Below are 16,707 nucleotides of genomic sequence, written 5' to 3'. Positions count from 1 at the left end.
CAGATGTCCGTAAAGTTATTCCCAGAGCACAAGCTGCACGACTAGCTTGGTGTCACCTGAAATCACTGGAATTTGGAGGTCATAGGGAAGGGTCCACTGTTTGAGCCAAGACAGAAACACTGCATTATCGATTTCTTACGTCAAGTAACAGTCTGCCTTCGATTCCTCATGATGTCCTGATCTCAGTCCCATAGAGCTTGTTTAAGACATGGGCCCAGGAATACCCAGAGACCTCCTGCACAAAACCTTGCCAAAACCATTATCAGCACTACAAAATGTATAAATTTTAATGCTATTTTATCTGAAGGGGCGCAGGTAGCTCTAGGGGTTAAAGTGCTCGCCTGATGCACATCAGCCCCACATTGTTACCATGTATAAAGTCCAAATCAGGTTATGCCTCCAATATCTTTGTTCTTTGGCAACACAATGCAAACCATAGGTTAGCAGTTTAGGTTATGAACTTGGCGATATCACCAGCCATTAAGTTGCGTTGGTGAGTGAGTTTTATATATACTCATAGTCAAATATATAACAGCCATATAAAAGTGTTAACAGGATATTGTGCTGAGTGGATGACTGTCGACAAGACACTGAATCAATAATAAATACCATAGCTCCAGAAATATATTATCAAAGTTAGAACACAGATAGTCGTAAACGTTGACGTGCTGCTATCTCATATGTTTATAATGTTTATCCATGACAGAACATTCAGCAGATTTTGAAAATTTGATCAATACGTTTTCCTATATTTGCATGTCACGATACTTGCATTTATTTATGGTATGTGGACAACATATGTCTGTTTTTCTGCAACATTATGTAATATCCTTACCACTCCTTGATGAGACTTCTGTTTGCTCGAACGTCTCCATATTCCCAATCACCCAAGAGCATTTACATGGTTGATGCACAAATATTCAGCTTGAACTAGTCACAGGTTGGTACATATAAGTTGTATGCGTCTCGAGGGTAATACGGTCTGATGTACAGCTTCTTGTAGCAGTGTCACCCGACCCGGTAGGTCGTATTTATCTTACCGCCATGTTAAATTTCCACAATATCAGTTTACATTTTAAAGATCACTACCGACTATGACATGTAAAACAAATTGGCGTCTGCCCTTGACTGATTTTTAAATCAGTGAAACATATTCTGACAAGGTTACCACTGCTATAAAAAATAGTTAATTATGTTTAAGTTGAGTGTGCAAGTACAAAATAGTTTAAATAGTAAGTGAGTGAGTTTAGTTTTTATGCCGCACTTCCAGCAATATTCTAGCTGTATGGCGGCGGTCTGTAAACAATCGAGTCTGACCAGACAATCCAGTGATCAATACATGAGCATCGATCTGCACTGGGAACCGAGCCTGACCACCCGATCCTATTGTCGCCTCATGACATAGTCGCCTTTTTGTTGCAAGCATGTAAGTTGCTGAAGACCTCTTTCTATCCCGGATCTTCACGGGTTAGTTTAAATAAAGCAGTGAAAGTCGGTAAAATAGATGCATAGTGAATTCAAAAACAGCCAATCGAACGGCTTCGAACTCCGACACTGCATGCGTGATATTATGACGTCATACGATTGTTAGCGACACAGCTTCGGCGGAGAGTTTGTCGGTTACCGGCAGCTGGTAACATTTTTTCCAGTTGTCACTTCTGGGAGGAGTGACACGGAAACTTATTAAAGGTCATTGACCAATGAAATTAGTATTTATACGACGGTATTAAAGATTAATGTTTGATTTGGTCAAATACAATTTTCAGATCAATTATTTTCTTTAGCTCAGAACTACATGACTGGTGAACAGTCAAACACTGTTATGTCCAAGTACGTAAAAACCTCAAGTTATCTGATACGTTCGACACAACCGTGGAATGATAACCAAAAAGGAATACGCCAAGCACTGTTTTGTTATTATAGATTTATATAGCGCAATAATATCCAGGCAACTAGTGCACGCTCAAGGGCCGGAATTTTTCGAGCACCTTTAGAATATTAAAGCACCACAACTCGTGAGGACGATCTGTAGGGGTCACGTGTCATTAAGACAAGCAACCAGTTTGTGAACCTGTCACCTTTCGGGATTGTTAGCTCGACAGTTCCACTGAGCTACGTCCACACCGTTGCGCGATGCACCATCGAGTCATCTCGTGACGTCAGGAAATTAACGGAAAGAGTCAATAGGTGACGGACAATTACGAATGCTGCTGGGGACCCAGCACCGTGATTTTATTCTCTGACAATTGCCGAATGGATCTGATGCCATTTGGCACACTCGTCCCATCTCCGCACGCAAATTAACGTGGCGCGGAAATGGTTCGATATAGCTCAAACTGAAAAGGGTTGTTGACGTCAGGCGTCAGACGCAGATTTCACGGTGCTGAAGACGCGTTGCGGTATAAATTCGTGATTGCATATGAAAGCGATGTAGGGAACACCGTAAGATACGTGGATCGCACGAAGACGAGGTATATGGAGCATGTGTAGTGACGGCACTGCCGCGAGCAGCCAGTCCGCTACCACAGTACCATAAGCCGGTGCGGAAAGAGGCTGAGTGCAGTTCCAGACCAATTTCCATTAGCCCAAAATTTCTATATTAAACCATTTCATGTCGTACTTTCGACGTTTTGGTTTCCTGTTTTGTGAAAAAAAGTATAAATGCAGGAAAAACAACAAATGTGAAACAATTACACATACCGATATGTACTACAGGCTGGGATTAGGTCCCAACCCTAACCCAACCTCAGGTAAACTCAAAACCAGCTCCTAACCTTAACTCCAACTCTGAAGACCCCAATAAATAGAATGGTATTGGCCGAATCAATGGACATACCAATTATATTGCAGGTTAGGTCCCCAACCCCAACCTTTAAAACCCTAACTCCAACTTAACCTAGTCTCTAGTCCTAGTGCGGTCCAGCTCCCAGCCAGCCTCTAAACCAACCCCAATCCCTTTGAATTATCCGCAATATCAGGAATGCATTGACCGAACTGACAATAAAACAATTAATCGACGTGTTCACGTTCAGTGTACGCATTATTACCGCCTTTCTGAAAATGAAATACTAATAAAACACTTTTTCATGTAATGGTGCAAATTACTGGATGACAAAATATATATATGTAAATTAAAAAATTAAAAAAATGCTAAATACACAAAACATAACACTCAGTGTTCGCTGATGCAATAAATATGAGCGCATTAGCTAAAAAGAAAAATATTTCAAACTGGTGCTTGCAAAATATTGCGCATCCGCCGGTATACAACTACTGGAAACTCTCTCAACATCGTTGGGGCTTATAACATTACATAGCTCACGTAGAGATGAAACACCAGTGAAAGCGAGTTTACGCACACGCACTCAGCCAGGTTTCGTACCGCCAGGCGTCATAGAGCATTGTTTCGAGAACGTGCTTTGGAACAAAATCACATAACATTACGTAAAAGGGTATTTATGACCGTATTTTTAAATGCCTGTGGAAAGGCTTCCTAAAGGTAGGATATTTTTTCCTCGATCAATATGGATGTCAGCCCCAACGGCACATCGTATCAACAATCTCAACCTCCTGGAGAGTATTCGAACTCGTGCAGCCACTAGGCGCAACTGACTTATTGTGGCTTCCATCCTAACGAGGCATCAATTCACAACTGGCAGGGGACTGGGACACATAGTCACAGATGCTTTGTCCAGTTTACTGCACGTTGCTGTACCCGCAACTAGGTGTTTGCACATATCCATGTACACCATCTGGTCATATATCAACGGATTCTGTGGGTTCTTCTGGGAGCACGAGGCTGTGCATTGCACACTAGGGTTGTGACAACAATTATAAAGAGTCTGCAGCACAAAGTTGACTCCAAGGCTTTACACCTGGTCACAGGTGGGCTCGATCCTGACACCTCAACCTCGCTGGATCACCAGCCCGGCGCCCCTTAGCCAGCTCGCCAACTGCGCCACCAAGCTCGCCAACTCATTGCCACCAGCTCGCTCCACCACGCCCCATCCTTCCGAACGCGCCCCCATTTCGCCCACCACGCCCCCATTTTCCGCCCACCCCGCGCCACCATCTCGCCCATAACCACGCCCCAGCTCGCCCACCGCCACCCATCTGGCCCACCGCGCCCCATCTCGCCCCATCTCGCCAACGGCGCCCCCAGCTCGGCCACCGCGCCCCAATCTCGCCCTGCGTGCCATCTCGCCCACCACGCCACCATGCGCCCACCACCGCCCCCATCTCGCCCACCGCGCCCCCATCTCGCCGCGCCCCAGTCTCGCCAACCGCGCCGCCAAGCTCGCTTACCGCGCCACCAGCGCCCACCGCGCCACCGTGACGCCCACCGCGCCACCAGTTCGCCCACCGCGCCACCGACTTCGCCCACCGCGCTAGCTCAGCCAACCGCGCCACCAGCTCGCCCACCGCACCACCAGCTCGCCCACCGCGCCACCACAGCTCGCCCACCGCGCCACCAGCACGCCCACTGGGCCACCAGCTCGCTCCACCGCGCCACCAACTCGCCCACCGCGCCATCAGCACGCCCACCGGGCCAACAGCTGCCCACCGCGCCACCAAGGCTGAACTTATATTGAAACAATCATACATGCGACACACTGAGTTCTACAAAAGGTGTGCAGTTCACATATATGATGTATATTTTATTATGATCACTTATGATATCATTGTCCTATACCTATATTTCTTTCTCATATCAGGTTTGGGAGGAACGAACCAGGCAGGCCATAACAACAGTGAGTTGTATAATATACTCAGAATAAGTCAAATACTTGCTTCACTAAATATACTCACAAGTAAACACCTACTGTTGGGAGCTCCTGACCCCATGTAAGCGTAAACGTAATGCATTTCTAACTTCCTTCATAACTGGTGAAGAAATCTGAAAAATATATAATCAGTTAGAAAAGGTGATTCTTTAACTGGACTTTCAAAGGCGCCAAGCCATGCTTATTCCACTGTAACAGTTTCTTATGTGACCAATAAACATAAGTTATCTCTGTCAAAACAAGAAACCTAAAATTTCTGGAAACTTTTATATAGACTTAAACTACATCTCAGAAGGAATCTATTTAATCCCGATCCTGAAGAGCTAACAAACCACTTCACTTATATTTGCAACATTAAAAGAAACATATCTTCTCCGAACACTCTGCAGAATTCTTTCTAGGCATGAACCTACTGTCAAGGAGAAGATAATGTACATACAGAAGTTTTGAAATAGGTTGCACATAGATAGACTAGTTGCTAGATAGACTAGTTGCTTAAACGGTTAAATAATAAGGCGTTAAACAAGGTTGCCTTCAATGGTCTCTAGAATTATACTGAACCACAAAATAAACGTCGCCTTTCAAAACCAAATGCAAAATTTTGTTCTTACAAGGTGGTGTTTTATTATGATTGCACCGTTTTGTTAAATAGTTTTCAATCCAAATTGATAGCTATTACCAACATCAGTGTGTTTTCTGATGAAATAGCATATCGACCAAACGCACCGAAAGGCAGACACGGTAAAAGGTTCGATGTGACATTCGTGAAAATGAAAGTGCACGTGCATGTCGAGACAACCCTATTCAATGAAAGCGAGTCCCAAACTCGCCTGAAATCATTCCTGTTTTGACACAATCACCATGCCACGACTTACGAGAGATCAGAGGAACCAAGTCTTTGGACCGTTGCAAGTTGGCCAGACTGCACGGATGGTAGCCAATCATTTCAATGTTCATGTTAGGACAATCTACCGACTCAAGGAGCGGTATCAGGTCACTAACAGCACTCCAAGACAATCCACCTCAGTGGACAATCTTCAGTAACATCACAACGTCAAGACCGACGTATTGTGCGCGTAACCATCTGCATGATCGCTTCCTCGAGGCGACGGAAACAGCACGCCAGACCATTGGACCTATCAAAGTGCCGATACAGTGAGTCGACGTTTGCGTGGAAGAAACCTCTGCTGTCACAGATTTATATCGTAGTCCTGTCCCCACCGCTCATCAATGCCGCCAAACCGACTGCATCGAAATTGGCGTTATCGACAATGGAAAATGTGCTTTTATCTCATGAAAGCCGATATTGCAGTTCCTACAGTCGAAGGCAAGAGGAGAGTATGGCGAAGGCGTCTGGAACTGTTTTCCAATGAGCGTATTGTTGAAAGAGACTCGTGGGGTTGTCCAAGCACCATGGTGGGTGTACAGATCTGAACCAGTTAGATGACACCATGGTGTTCCAGAATCCTATTCCAGGATGAGGAAATGATGTGGCAGCTGCTTGCTATATTTACCAAGTCATAAGACCCCACGTTGTATCACATTTTGGACGTTACAGAAATCACATCTTCCAATAAGACAACGCTCGTGCCCACACTGCCAGAGCAACATTGGACTTCCTAAGACAACATGGCATCCAAACCCTACAATAGCCTGCACTCAGTCTGGATTTAAATCCAATCCAATAGATTCAAAGAAGACTGAATGACCTCCAACCAAGGCCGACAACTGCGACTGGACACGATCAGGCATTTTGCAGATTATGGTCCCAAGTGCCTGAGGTATTCATCAAGTGGCTAATTTATTCCATGTACAGACGATGCAACGCTTTCATACATACCCATGGAGGCCACACACAATACTGACTTAGGGCTATCTCTAATGGTACCATGTTTGGCGATTTTGTTTGTGTGAACTCTAAATGTGATTTCCGGAAATGTCTTAACCATAGTTGTCAAGTTTGAACTCAATCCTCCGTTTTGATTTTTTTAATTAGAGGGAATTATAGTGTGTGCGTTAAGAAACCGCCATCGGTGCGATATTTCCTTTGTGGTTCAGTATATTTCATACCTCACGGTTATGATAGAACATGTTCTGAAAACATATACTGAGTCAAAAAAGAAACTTCACATTCTTTCTTCAGGGCACCATAAAAGAACAAGAGATGGTAAGATGGTTAAATTGTTATTATTTCATTGCTGAGATCTGTGTGATGTACTCGATACACTGACCGTGACATATTCAGTTCCATTAGGCTACACCGCCGTTCCAAAGCATGGGAATACAGAATGTCAAGTCACAAGAATAAAAATGCGAAATTTCTCAGTTCAATATCGTGTATGGCCGCCCCGCGCATTCACCACTGCCAAACACCGTCTCCTCATCGACTGCCTGATGGTTGTGAACACGTGGTTGGGGATTCTGCGCCATTGCTCTTGCAAGGCAGCGCCACGTTCCTGCAAATTCTGAGGTTGGTTCCTAAGACCACGAAGCCTTCTCCCAAGTGCATCCAAAACGTGCTCTATTGGATTAAAGTCAGGGGACCTGGATGGCCAGTCCATGACGTTGATTCCAGCATTTTGAAGGAAATTTCGTGTCAACATCGCGGTATATGGACCTGGGCCATGAGCCGCCATGAAATGAACGAGTTCAGGGGTGAGCACCTGGTCGCGGTAAGCAGCAGCTGTGAGGTTTCCACGGATGACCAGAAGTCGGGAACGTTTGTTCCCACACAAAGCACCCCACACCATGCAACTTCCGCCCCCGAATCTGTCGACTTCCTGTACACAACATTTGGCATACCGTTAACGACGTCGTCTCCAGACTCTTTGTCTGCCGTCCGCGAATCTGAGGGTTAACCTGGATTCATCGCTAAAGACGACTCGATTCCAGTCTCTCTGGGTCCATCGGAGGTGACGTTGGGCCCACAGCAGACGTTGACGTTTATGAAACAGCGTCAATATTGGCCCACGATATGGACGTCGAGAATGGAGATTGGCAGCCCGCAGCCGATTTCGAATGGTCTGTGAGGACAGTCGACCTCTAAACATCTCAGCCCTGGTTCGTGCAGCCGGCAGAAATCTGTCACGTAGGTGACGTAGGACGATTTGACGGTCTTCTGCTCGTGACGTCACACGTGGACGACCCGACCTTGGGCGATCAGAAGTGGTGCCAGTTTGTTGTAGACGACCTCGCAAGTCATACACAGTACGACGGCTGCATCCCATTGCTCTTGCGACGTCAATAACTGATCTTCCCGCTTGCAACATCCCAACGGCTCGTTCACGTTGCACTTTTGACAATCGTGGCATTTCAAGTACCGTTAGAACTGTGGTTTAAAAGTGTTTTTTTCAATTCTTGAGGCCAATGCAAATACGTGCATATGAAGAAAACTTCGATGCGAAGATCACGTGATCTACTGCACGTGCTAAAACCTGATTTGGCACTAACGTCATTTGCACGACGAATGGATTGGTTTGAGTGGGTTTTGATAACGTTTTTCTAGAGTCGAAAGATAGGGATCCCATTTCGGATACATAGATGTATCATTAGAGAAAAATTATTCATTATTTTTCAAATAACATTTTGTGAAGTTTCTTTTTTGACTCAGTATATTTGTCATGACTATGATCCCCTTACCCCAAAATCTAAACGCGTTACCTGATGTTCTAGTCTATATATATATTATATTTTATGCATAACCGGGGCGATGGGGTAGCCTAGTGGTTAAAGCGTTCGCTCATCTCGCCGAAGACCTGGGTTCGATTCCCTACATGGGTACAATGCGTGAAGCCCATTTCTTGTGATATTGCTGGAATATTGGTAAAAGCGGCAGGCGGGCGAGTGTCTTGCTGTTTTGTGAGATGATCCAGTCATGTACTTGTCCCATTCAATACATAAATACAGATCCAGAAATTCTTTACTGGAATAATCTACTTCCAGAAGCATCCATATAACTCTTTACTCCTGCCTAAATGTAAAACACATCTGCGGGCATCTGCTGAACTTAACAGGAACTATTTAGTACAGTCACATATATCATTCCCAATGGAGTACTCTGCCATATAACAGTATTGATAGAAACCATTCAGGTAATGATATCATCAGCATTCCCCCTAATCAACCTATGACCTTTTCAATAAATTTATTAAGATTTGTATTTTTTTATATTGCTGTCAAACGATAGATCTCAGCGGTTGCCAATGGTGTTGTGTTCTTGTGTTCTAACATATAGCTAGAAAATAGAGTATCAAAACCCATTTCATAATCAAAACAGTCCGTTGTCAAGGGGATTTCGAAAACGTCAAAGCATGTTTTGTTCAATGAATCATTACCTAACAACGATGATACCAGATTTATTTAAGTGAGCCTATCCTGCCCCCACAAGTGGTACCCATCACGGACACATGCAGGAATCCTAGAGTCTAACATAAAACTAACTGTTGCCATTCATTCTTTTTAAAAAAAACCCCATGATTTGTGTAGTAATGTCCCAGTCCATTTGTATTTCCAGCCCGAGTACAGACCAAACTGTGTTCTGACTGAAGGGGAACCGCTCAGCATTGTGCTTGTTGGTAAAACGGGTAATGGAAAAAGTGCCACAGGAAATACAATTTTCGGGAAACATCAACTTTTCAAGTCTTCACCTGGCACAAAATCTCAGACAAAGACGTGCCAACTAGAACATGGACTTGTAGCAGGACGAGAAATATATCTGGTTGATACACCCGGTAATATGGATACAAGGCATCCGAAAGAATGCTTGCAGGCGATTGGTTCTGCTATTTATATGTGTCCAGATGGGTATGATGCTGTACTACTCATTCTAAGATTTGGCAATCGTATGACAGAGGAAGAAAGAAATGCTGTTCGTGAAATACGAAAGCTCTTTGGGCAAGACATATTCTCCAAATATGTTGTGATAGTGTTCACATATGGCGATAATTATGACAGTGAAGAACCATTTGGAGACTTTATATTTGAAGATGCTGACGGTTTCTTACAGAATCTGATCACTGAATGCAAACACCGGGTTGTACTGTTCAACAATAGATTCAAATACGCTGAGGCTGAATTGGAATCGTTCCATCAGGTGTCAAAACTTATGGAAATCATTGACCAGCTCTGGAGATGCAACAATGGCATAAAGTACAATAATGACTTTTTTAAAGATGCCAAGGCGTTGCATTTGGGAATAGAGGAAACTGACAAGTCTTTGTGGGAGCAGTTGTATAAAGAACAGGCAGAGCTTGATGAACAATTACAGACTGACCAAAAAGCCAAGCTTAAGAAAGGAGAGACTGAGAACTTTAATAAAATGAAAGAGATCAAAGAGCAACAGTTTTTAAAAGTTGAACACTTTGGGTGGAAGTTGAATGATATCATAAAGAAAGAACAAGATGAATCTGAAACAAAGTTGAGGGGTGTACTGTCGATGCACATTGAACAATGGCAAAAGGCTTGGGTACAGGAAGTTGAAGATATTTGTGAAAACAATGAACGAAAGTTTTCTGCATTACTGGAGAAAGACCAAGAACTGAAGTTAGAACTGGACACAGACAATGACATGAGAACTTCAGAAGAAGAACTAACAGCATTATTTGCTTCAAGCGCTCACAGTGATGGAAACTTGAAAGAATGTTGGAACGAATTCCGGGAGAAAGTAAATGAAAAGAAGAAATCCAGCATGATGATGTGGGAAAGTAAGGTACACGAGGTGTTTGGCAAAAAGGTTAAAGGACTAAGGGGGTTTACAAAGAATACAGTTTCAGAATTAGAGAATGAGTGGTTACAGGATATGGAACAGAGAAGTGCTGAACACCTTTTAGACACTGATAAGCTCATTTCTGAAAAGAAGGAAGGTGTCTTGGAGAGAGTGAAGGCCATGTTTGAGGCCAAAACACACCTGGATAACTGGAGGGACGAAATGGATACTGTCCAGGATGGCGAGGAGCTACAATGCAGAAACAGCATTACTGATATTCTCTCTGAAAGAAAAGGACGAATTGAAGAAATGATCAATGAGATACGTAAACGGAATGAAGAAGAATGGCAGAAAAAGCTTGATGCTATATGGAGTGACAAGTACAAAGAAATGCAAAAGTCATTGGTTCAAGAGAAATATTACCGAGAAGAAAAGTGGAAGCTCGACACACAAAAAGAAATTGGATCATATTTGACTGAGATACAGGCTAGGTTCAAGAGAGAAGTGAAGACTAGACAGATTGATGACATAATGACCCCGGTCCAACAGAAAATGACATGTGATCGGGAGCTTCTACTTCAAAGGCTATCAGACACATTGACAAGCGGAAGCAAAACGTATGAAGAAAAATGGCATGAAACCACTGGAAGCCAGACTCTTCTTTCAATGAATCTGAAGAGTGAGGATCGATTGCAGCAGTCTATGATGCAGAACACACTGGAACAAAGACACATATCCATGAACAGATGGAGAAATACAGCAAGGACCACTACTGAGTGTCAGACAAGAAAATTTAAACAATGTTTGAATAACATATACTGTGACTCCAACAGAAAGTGGACACAAGTGTTGAAAGAAACATTATTGACCCAAAGTCAGTCATGGAAACAAAAACTGCGCCAGGTAAATCAAGAATATGATGAAGTTATGAAGAGACAGATTGATGAAACGCTCAAAAAGAAACTTTTAAAGCGGAATGAATTGCTACATGACTTCACTGAATATGAAGAACAATGGAAATCTAACCTTGAACATATCAGGTATGAATTTGAAACCAAATGGAAAGAAATGATTAAACCACTTTCCAGAAATGTTGATTTCAGGATCAGCGAAGAGGATATAATCAGGGTTAAACAGGCATTCGAGGAAAAGATGTACTTCAATCGAAATGACCAAGAACAGGAATGGCTTACAGAAGAACAAAATCTTGTTGAAAACATGACAGAAAACCTTAGGAAGAGGCTGTCAGACAGGCGAGGCGCTCAGGAGGAGCAAGACAAGGAATGCATGGAGGCTGAAATACGCAAACACACAGCAACCTTAAAAAAGGAGATGGATATATATGTTGAAGAAGTATACAAATACTGGCGAGATGTATTTGATGGTGGCATGGAGAAGAAACTAAGGGACATAAGGCATTTAGTTGGAGAGTACCAGGCAGCAAACATGAAAACTTGGAAAGAAAATGCTGAGCGAAACGTCTCTTGCATCATTTCAAACTGGACTCAGGAAATGATGGACATACTGAAAACAAGGGAAAGTGAGTGGAATCAGGCCATCGAACGGCTGTGGTTAGAGAAGGTATGGCAACTGAAGATTGAGCTAAGGACCTTGCAATCCCACTCTAGAAGAGAGATAGAAAGTATCACCTACAGAAAGGTGAAGATATCTTCTGAGGAACTGAACCAAACTCTTAAAAGGAAACGCCAAAACATGGAGGCGACCTGGAGTGATCATAATATGATGGACCTCAATACCATGATGGAGAGGGCTCTAGACAAAGCCAAGCTGGCTTCAGATCAGATGATGCAAGAGACAATTTATGAAATCACATCCAAAAGAAAACTTGAAGAGCAGAGATGTGAACTAATGATAAAACACGAGCGGCTGACCAGTCAAAGGAAGCAACTTGACGAGAAATGTCTACAACATTTTGGCAAAAGGTTTGCAGAGATAAATGCTTGTTTCCCAGTCGAGTCCTTGGTTCAGTTATCCACAGGACAAATAGTCTATCTGTCAGAGATCAACATAGGTGACAGACTCCTTTGCTGTGATGAAAAGGGCATGCTTGTGTACAGCCCAGTGTATCGTTTTGGTCACAGACAGCACTATGGAAACAATACATTCGTGGAAATATCAACTAAATCAAAGAAGCTGAAAGTTTCTCCAAATCACCATGTGCATATTGGAAAGTCTGTCTGCAGGAAAAACAGTAAAGCTGCAATAGCTATAGAAGTTGGTGATGCTGCTCTTGTGTTAGGGGAGGAAAGAAGACTGGTATCCGAGGAAGTCCTTTCTGTCACCTTGACAACTGGAAGAGGTCTGTGCGCCCCCTATACATTGTGTGGAACCATAGTGGTTGATGGAATGCTTGCCTCCTGCTATGTGGACCGTGTTGCTCCTTCTCTGGCGCACAAGCTTCTGGCACCCGTTAGAACTTGGTACAGACTGTTTGCTCCAGGTGACTCTATTGCAAGGAAGATGAGTCCTGAACATGTTTGCTTCCCGAGAGGCCCCTACTCCAGAGAGAGAACTGTCAGGAAAAACAAAGGGGACAGAGTCATAAAAGGTGATAGTTGAGGTAGTTGAGTTTCTTCCTTTCATTATCTCTCTATAATTTAAATGAAAGGAATGATGAAAAATTATTTCTTTAAGCACCGTTAAGTATTCGATTTCAGGCAAATCTTGTGACAGCAAGCGCTTACCCTTTTCGCGAACGTCATGAGTCAAACACTGATTTCCAGAGATCCATTTATATAATTTTAACAGCTATGTTTCCTTTACACCAAACAGAATTTATTTCTGAGAATAGTCGTCCTATATTTACTTGGGCTGAAAACAGAAAATTATACCTTTTAGTATAACTGTTAACATGTGAATACATGCCCTGTAATGTATCTGCCATAACATTTCTTTATACTTCATAACCACTCCATAAATATTTATTTAAATTGTCTGACTTTATATATTTTCTTTATTGTTTGTATTTCAGATATCTGATGATAACACACCTTCTTGAAATTAAACAAGAACGTTCTGGAAGATCCTGAAGGCTAATTTCATTGGTGTATTTACCACATATTAGCTACCTGCATGTGAAATAGGAGTGAGTGAGTGAGTTAAGAATTAACGTCACATCGGCAATATTTCAGCCATATCGTGACGAGAACATATTTGACATTGAAATGGAACATGTGTATATTATATAAACCTGTCGTCAAAGGACAGTAAAACAACACGAATATCACAATTAGAATTAAAACTAGCGTGGAAAGTTAAAACTAATAGCACTATTTGGACAATACAATATAAAAAGAGGCTATAGATCGCCAACAACTGAAGGTAGATCACCATACTAGGAACCATGGGGACTTACAGTACCTTTGCTACCTGCATGGACCCTAGTTGGATTTACACCCTTCAGCTGCTGGCGATTGTAAGAAATGTTAGCCAAAAATAAAATAACAAGAATACTACTTTTAAAAATCCTGGTAAGTTTAAATTGACTTTGAAAATTGGGGGACTTACGTACTTGTGAAATAGGAATCTGTTTGTATTCAAAATGGCTTTGTCAATTATTCTGTAGTCAATATGCATATGGCAAATGACAAAGAACGTTGCTAAGGCGTCATTTGTATTTCATTTCATGTGACTTGTGTGTTGGCAGTCGAACGGTCTTCCGTTCGCATTTTGCGTACATGAAATGTCCATATTCCCTCTTGGACGTTTACTCAGTACCCACCAGATCACAAGCCAACAATGCTTAAAGCGCCTTCATTTTATTGTATTTCATGAAGATATACCATTTTGTACTGAACTAGTTTGGTAGTTTTTACTGTCGGGTATTCATCACTTGAGTATTATGTAAAGTGACTTGCTTGTGGATGAAGTCTTCCAGTAGTTATTTCGAATGCAGATGGATGTCATACAGTACATCCAGTTAGCTTCGTCAGCGCCATCTGTTACGTGACTTTAAAGCTTCTTCTGTTTGTATTTTAATTGAATGTCCCAGTACAGATATATATTCCGCACAGTGGAACTTCTGTAGGATGTAATATGACTGGTGTTTACAGTCGTTTTCGTTATGAGATTTAGAACAACGTCTGTCTGTGTGTGAATACACATTCTTTCTGTTTTGCTAGATGCATACATGTACATTTAGACCTGAGTAGTGGGAATAAACTATAACCAGTGTTCTTTTGTTGTAGCAGTAATTTGAAGGGGCAGAGTTGCTCCCTATAAATACCAGATTCACCTTCATGATGATAATCCGCGACTGTAACGCCTTGCCCGTGCCCTAGATGGTTCTAAGATGGTCAACTTAAAGACATACATCACGCTCAGCAATTGCTCAGATGTAACTGAAATACTGTGGCGTAATTACCAACTCACTCACTCATACCATATTAGACCCCTCTAACTTACACTGCAAAAAGGATGCTCAGCAAAGTTCATTGGAAGGACTGTTTTATTACTGAATATGTTTTTTATGAGAAACTAGGTTCTTGAATAACAGGTGGTGGATGAAGAATTTCTTGAATGTTCAACCACGCATACACGAATGGTAGATTACCGGACGTATCGCAGAGGCTAACATGGTTTGTTAGTATGATGTTAATATGACAATACTTTTCTGGGTTTCGTTAATTTTTAATGTGGTTTGGTAATCGGGATGAAGTAATTACTGTGGATTAGTTAATTGTTTGTTGTATTTTTTTTATTAGATGTGGTGTATTGGTGAATTCTTGTGACTACTCAGATGTATTTACGGTATGGCTAGTCAGCAACATGTTTAGGGTGATGTTTAGGGACAACAAACCCATGCTGTACAGGAGGAGGAAGTTGTTCGGTGCAAGTGTATGAATGTGACAAAGCATGCTGATGTGAGGCTGAACATTGTACTCTGTGTGATGTGAATAGGCAATGGTGGGATACCTCGGGTCGATCTCTGTAGACAATCATGCGGACTACAGTATATCAGCTGTGGCTGTAATTTGGATTCGGCCAGTTCGCTTTCAGGTTTAGCGAGTTCCATTCCGTAATTCTGTACACCGGGATTTATGGCAGATAATGTTCTGTGGTGCTCTTGGTATACGTCTTCTTGCTACATGTGAATGATAAATGACATACAGTTGGTAAAGGTATAATTGAATCCCATATCCGGAAATATAACGGGATTGATAAGATGGATGCCTTCTGCTAGTGAATTGCTATTAGTATTTTTGTATTTGGGATTACACTTTCTTAGTGAAGTACAGATTCTTGTACTTTTGTTGGGTTGAGTCCCATCCGGGATTCGAACTCACACCCTGAGAGTCAGACAACTTATCGCCAGCACACAAAGTCAGCCGCCTAACCCGCTCAGCCACCGCGACTTCCACTGAGCAGCCCCACCGACCAATACCTTCACTTTACTCCAACCACCTCTACAGGTTAAGAAAAGCACATTTCAGTTTACGACTCTGCTTTCAGTTCAAAATGTATTCAGGGCTTAAATAACTTCCTGATTACCCCAAAACGTCAAGAGACAAACAGTGCAAGATAAATTCAAATGTTTTGCATCTCAATTTTCAAGGTAACATAGTTAAACACGTATGTCATATAAATTCTTAAAACTTGACGAGATACACAAACACATTTATTTCAGGTGTGAATCAGGTAAACCTTACCTGAAGATACATGTTATATGAATGATTGTCACTGACTGTCGAATGCAATGAGCGTCAACACATGGCTGGAACAGGCGACTGCACTAAATCCAGCTATACACTGTATACGAATAAAGCTGATTACGTTTAATATTGTTCATATACTATTACCATGGCTTCAAATACTTTCGATACTTTTCGAATTTCATGATCAAAATACATTTATATGAAAAACTATATTGAAGGTGATGATTCACAGTGAAAGACATATATAGAACATGTACCAATATTCTGATAGCAGACTTGACAAAGGAGGGCCAAGATCACTGTCATATATTGGAACAGGAGCAACTCACAACAAGAACCCGTGAGGCAGTGCTGAAATATAAACATTACCAAGTGCATCTACAGCATCCCAAAGCACATGATTAAAACACTACATACACAATACTGGTTAAATGACCTATATATTGCTACTCCCACCGTTTATTGTAGAGGAAACATACACGTTTTTATGCGACGGTGACAGATGCTCCAGGCAGGGCGGGGTGGGAGCTGGGAGGTGGGGGGT

General features: G+C 42.3%; 2 protein-coding genes across 2 annotated transcripts; both read left to right on the top strand.

Moving 5' to 3' along the window:
* Positions 1 to 4,741: 4,741 nt before the first annotated feature.
* On the top strand, positions 4,742 to 12,282 carry LOC124280280 (the record flags this gene model as incomplete). Its single annotated transcript, XM_046716177.1, has 2 exons — positions 4,742 to 4,751; positions 9,298 to 12,282. A coding segment is annotated over exon 2 (2,763 nt), but the record flags the coding sequence as incomplete, so codon positions are not given.
* Positions 12,283 to 12,284: 2 nt separating this feature from the next.
* On the top strand, positions 12,285 to 13,672 carry LOC124280301 (desert hedgehog protein B-like). Its single transcript, XM_046716207.1, has 2 exons — positions 12,285 to 13,057; positions 13,481 to 13,672. The coding sequence occupies exons 1-2, from the start codon at positions 12,292 to 12,294 to the stop codon at positions 13,486 to 13,488; spliced, it is 774 nt and encodes a 257-aa protein (XP_046572163.1). The 5' UTR covers positions 12,285 to 12,291; the 3' UTR covers positions 13,489 to 13,672.
* Positions 13,673 to 16,707: the final 3,035 nt, after the last annotated feature.

The sequence above is a fragment of the Haliotis rubra genome, unplaced genomic scaffold (assembly GCF_003918875.1).
Source record: "Haliotis rubra isolate DU_JTF1 unplaced genomic scaffold, ASM391887v1 Scf264, whole genome shotgun sequence".
NCBI classification, from domain to species: Eukaryota; Metazoa; Mollusca; class Gastropoda; order Lepetellida; family Haliotidae; genus Haliotis; species Haliotis rubra.
The sequence above is the reverse complement of the archived record's forward strand: the minus strand, read 5'-3'. Positions and strand labels throughout refer to the sequence as shown.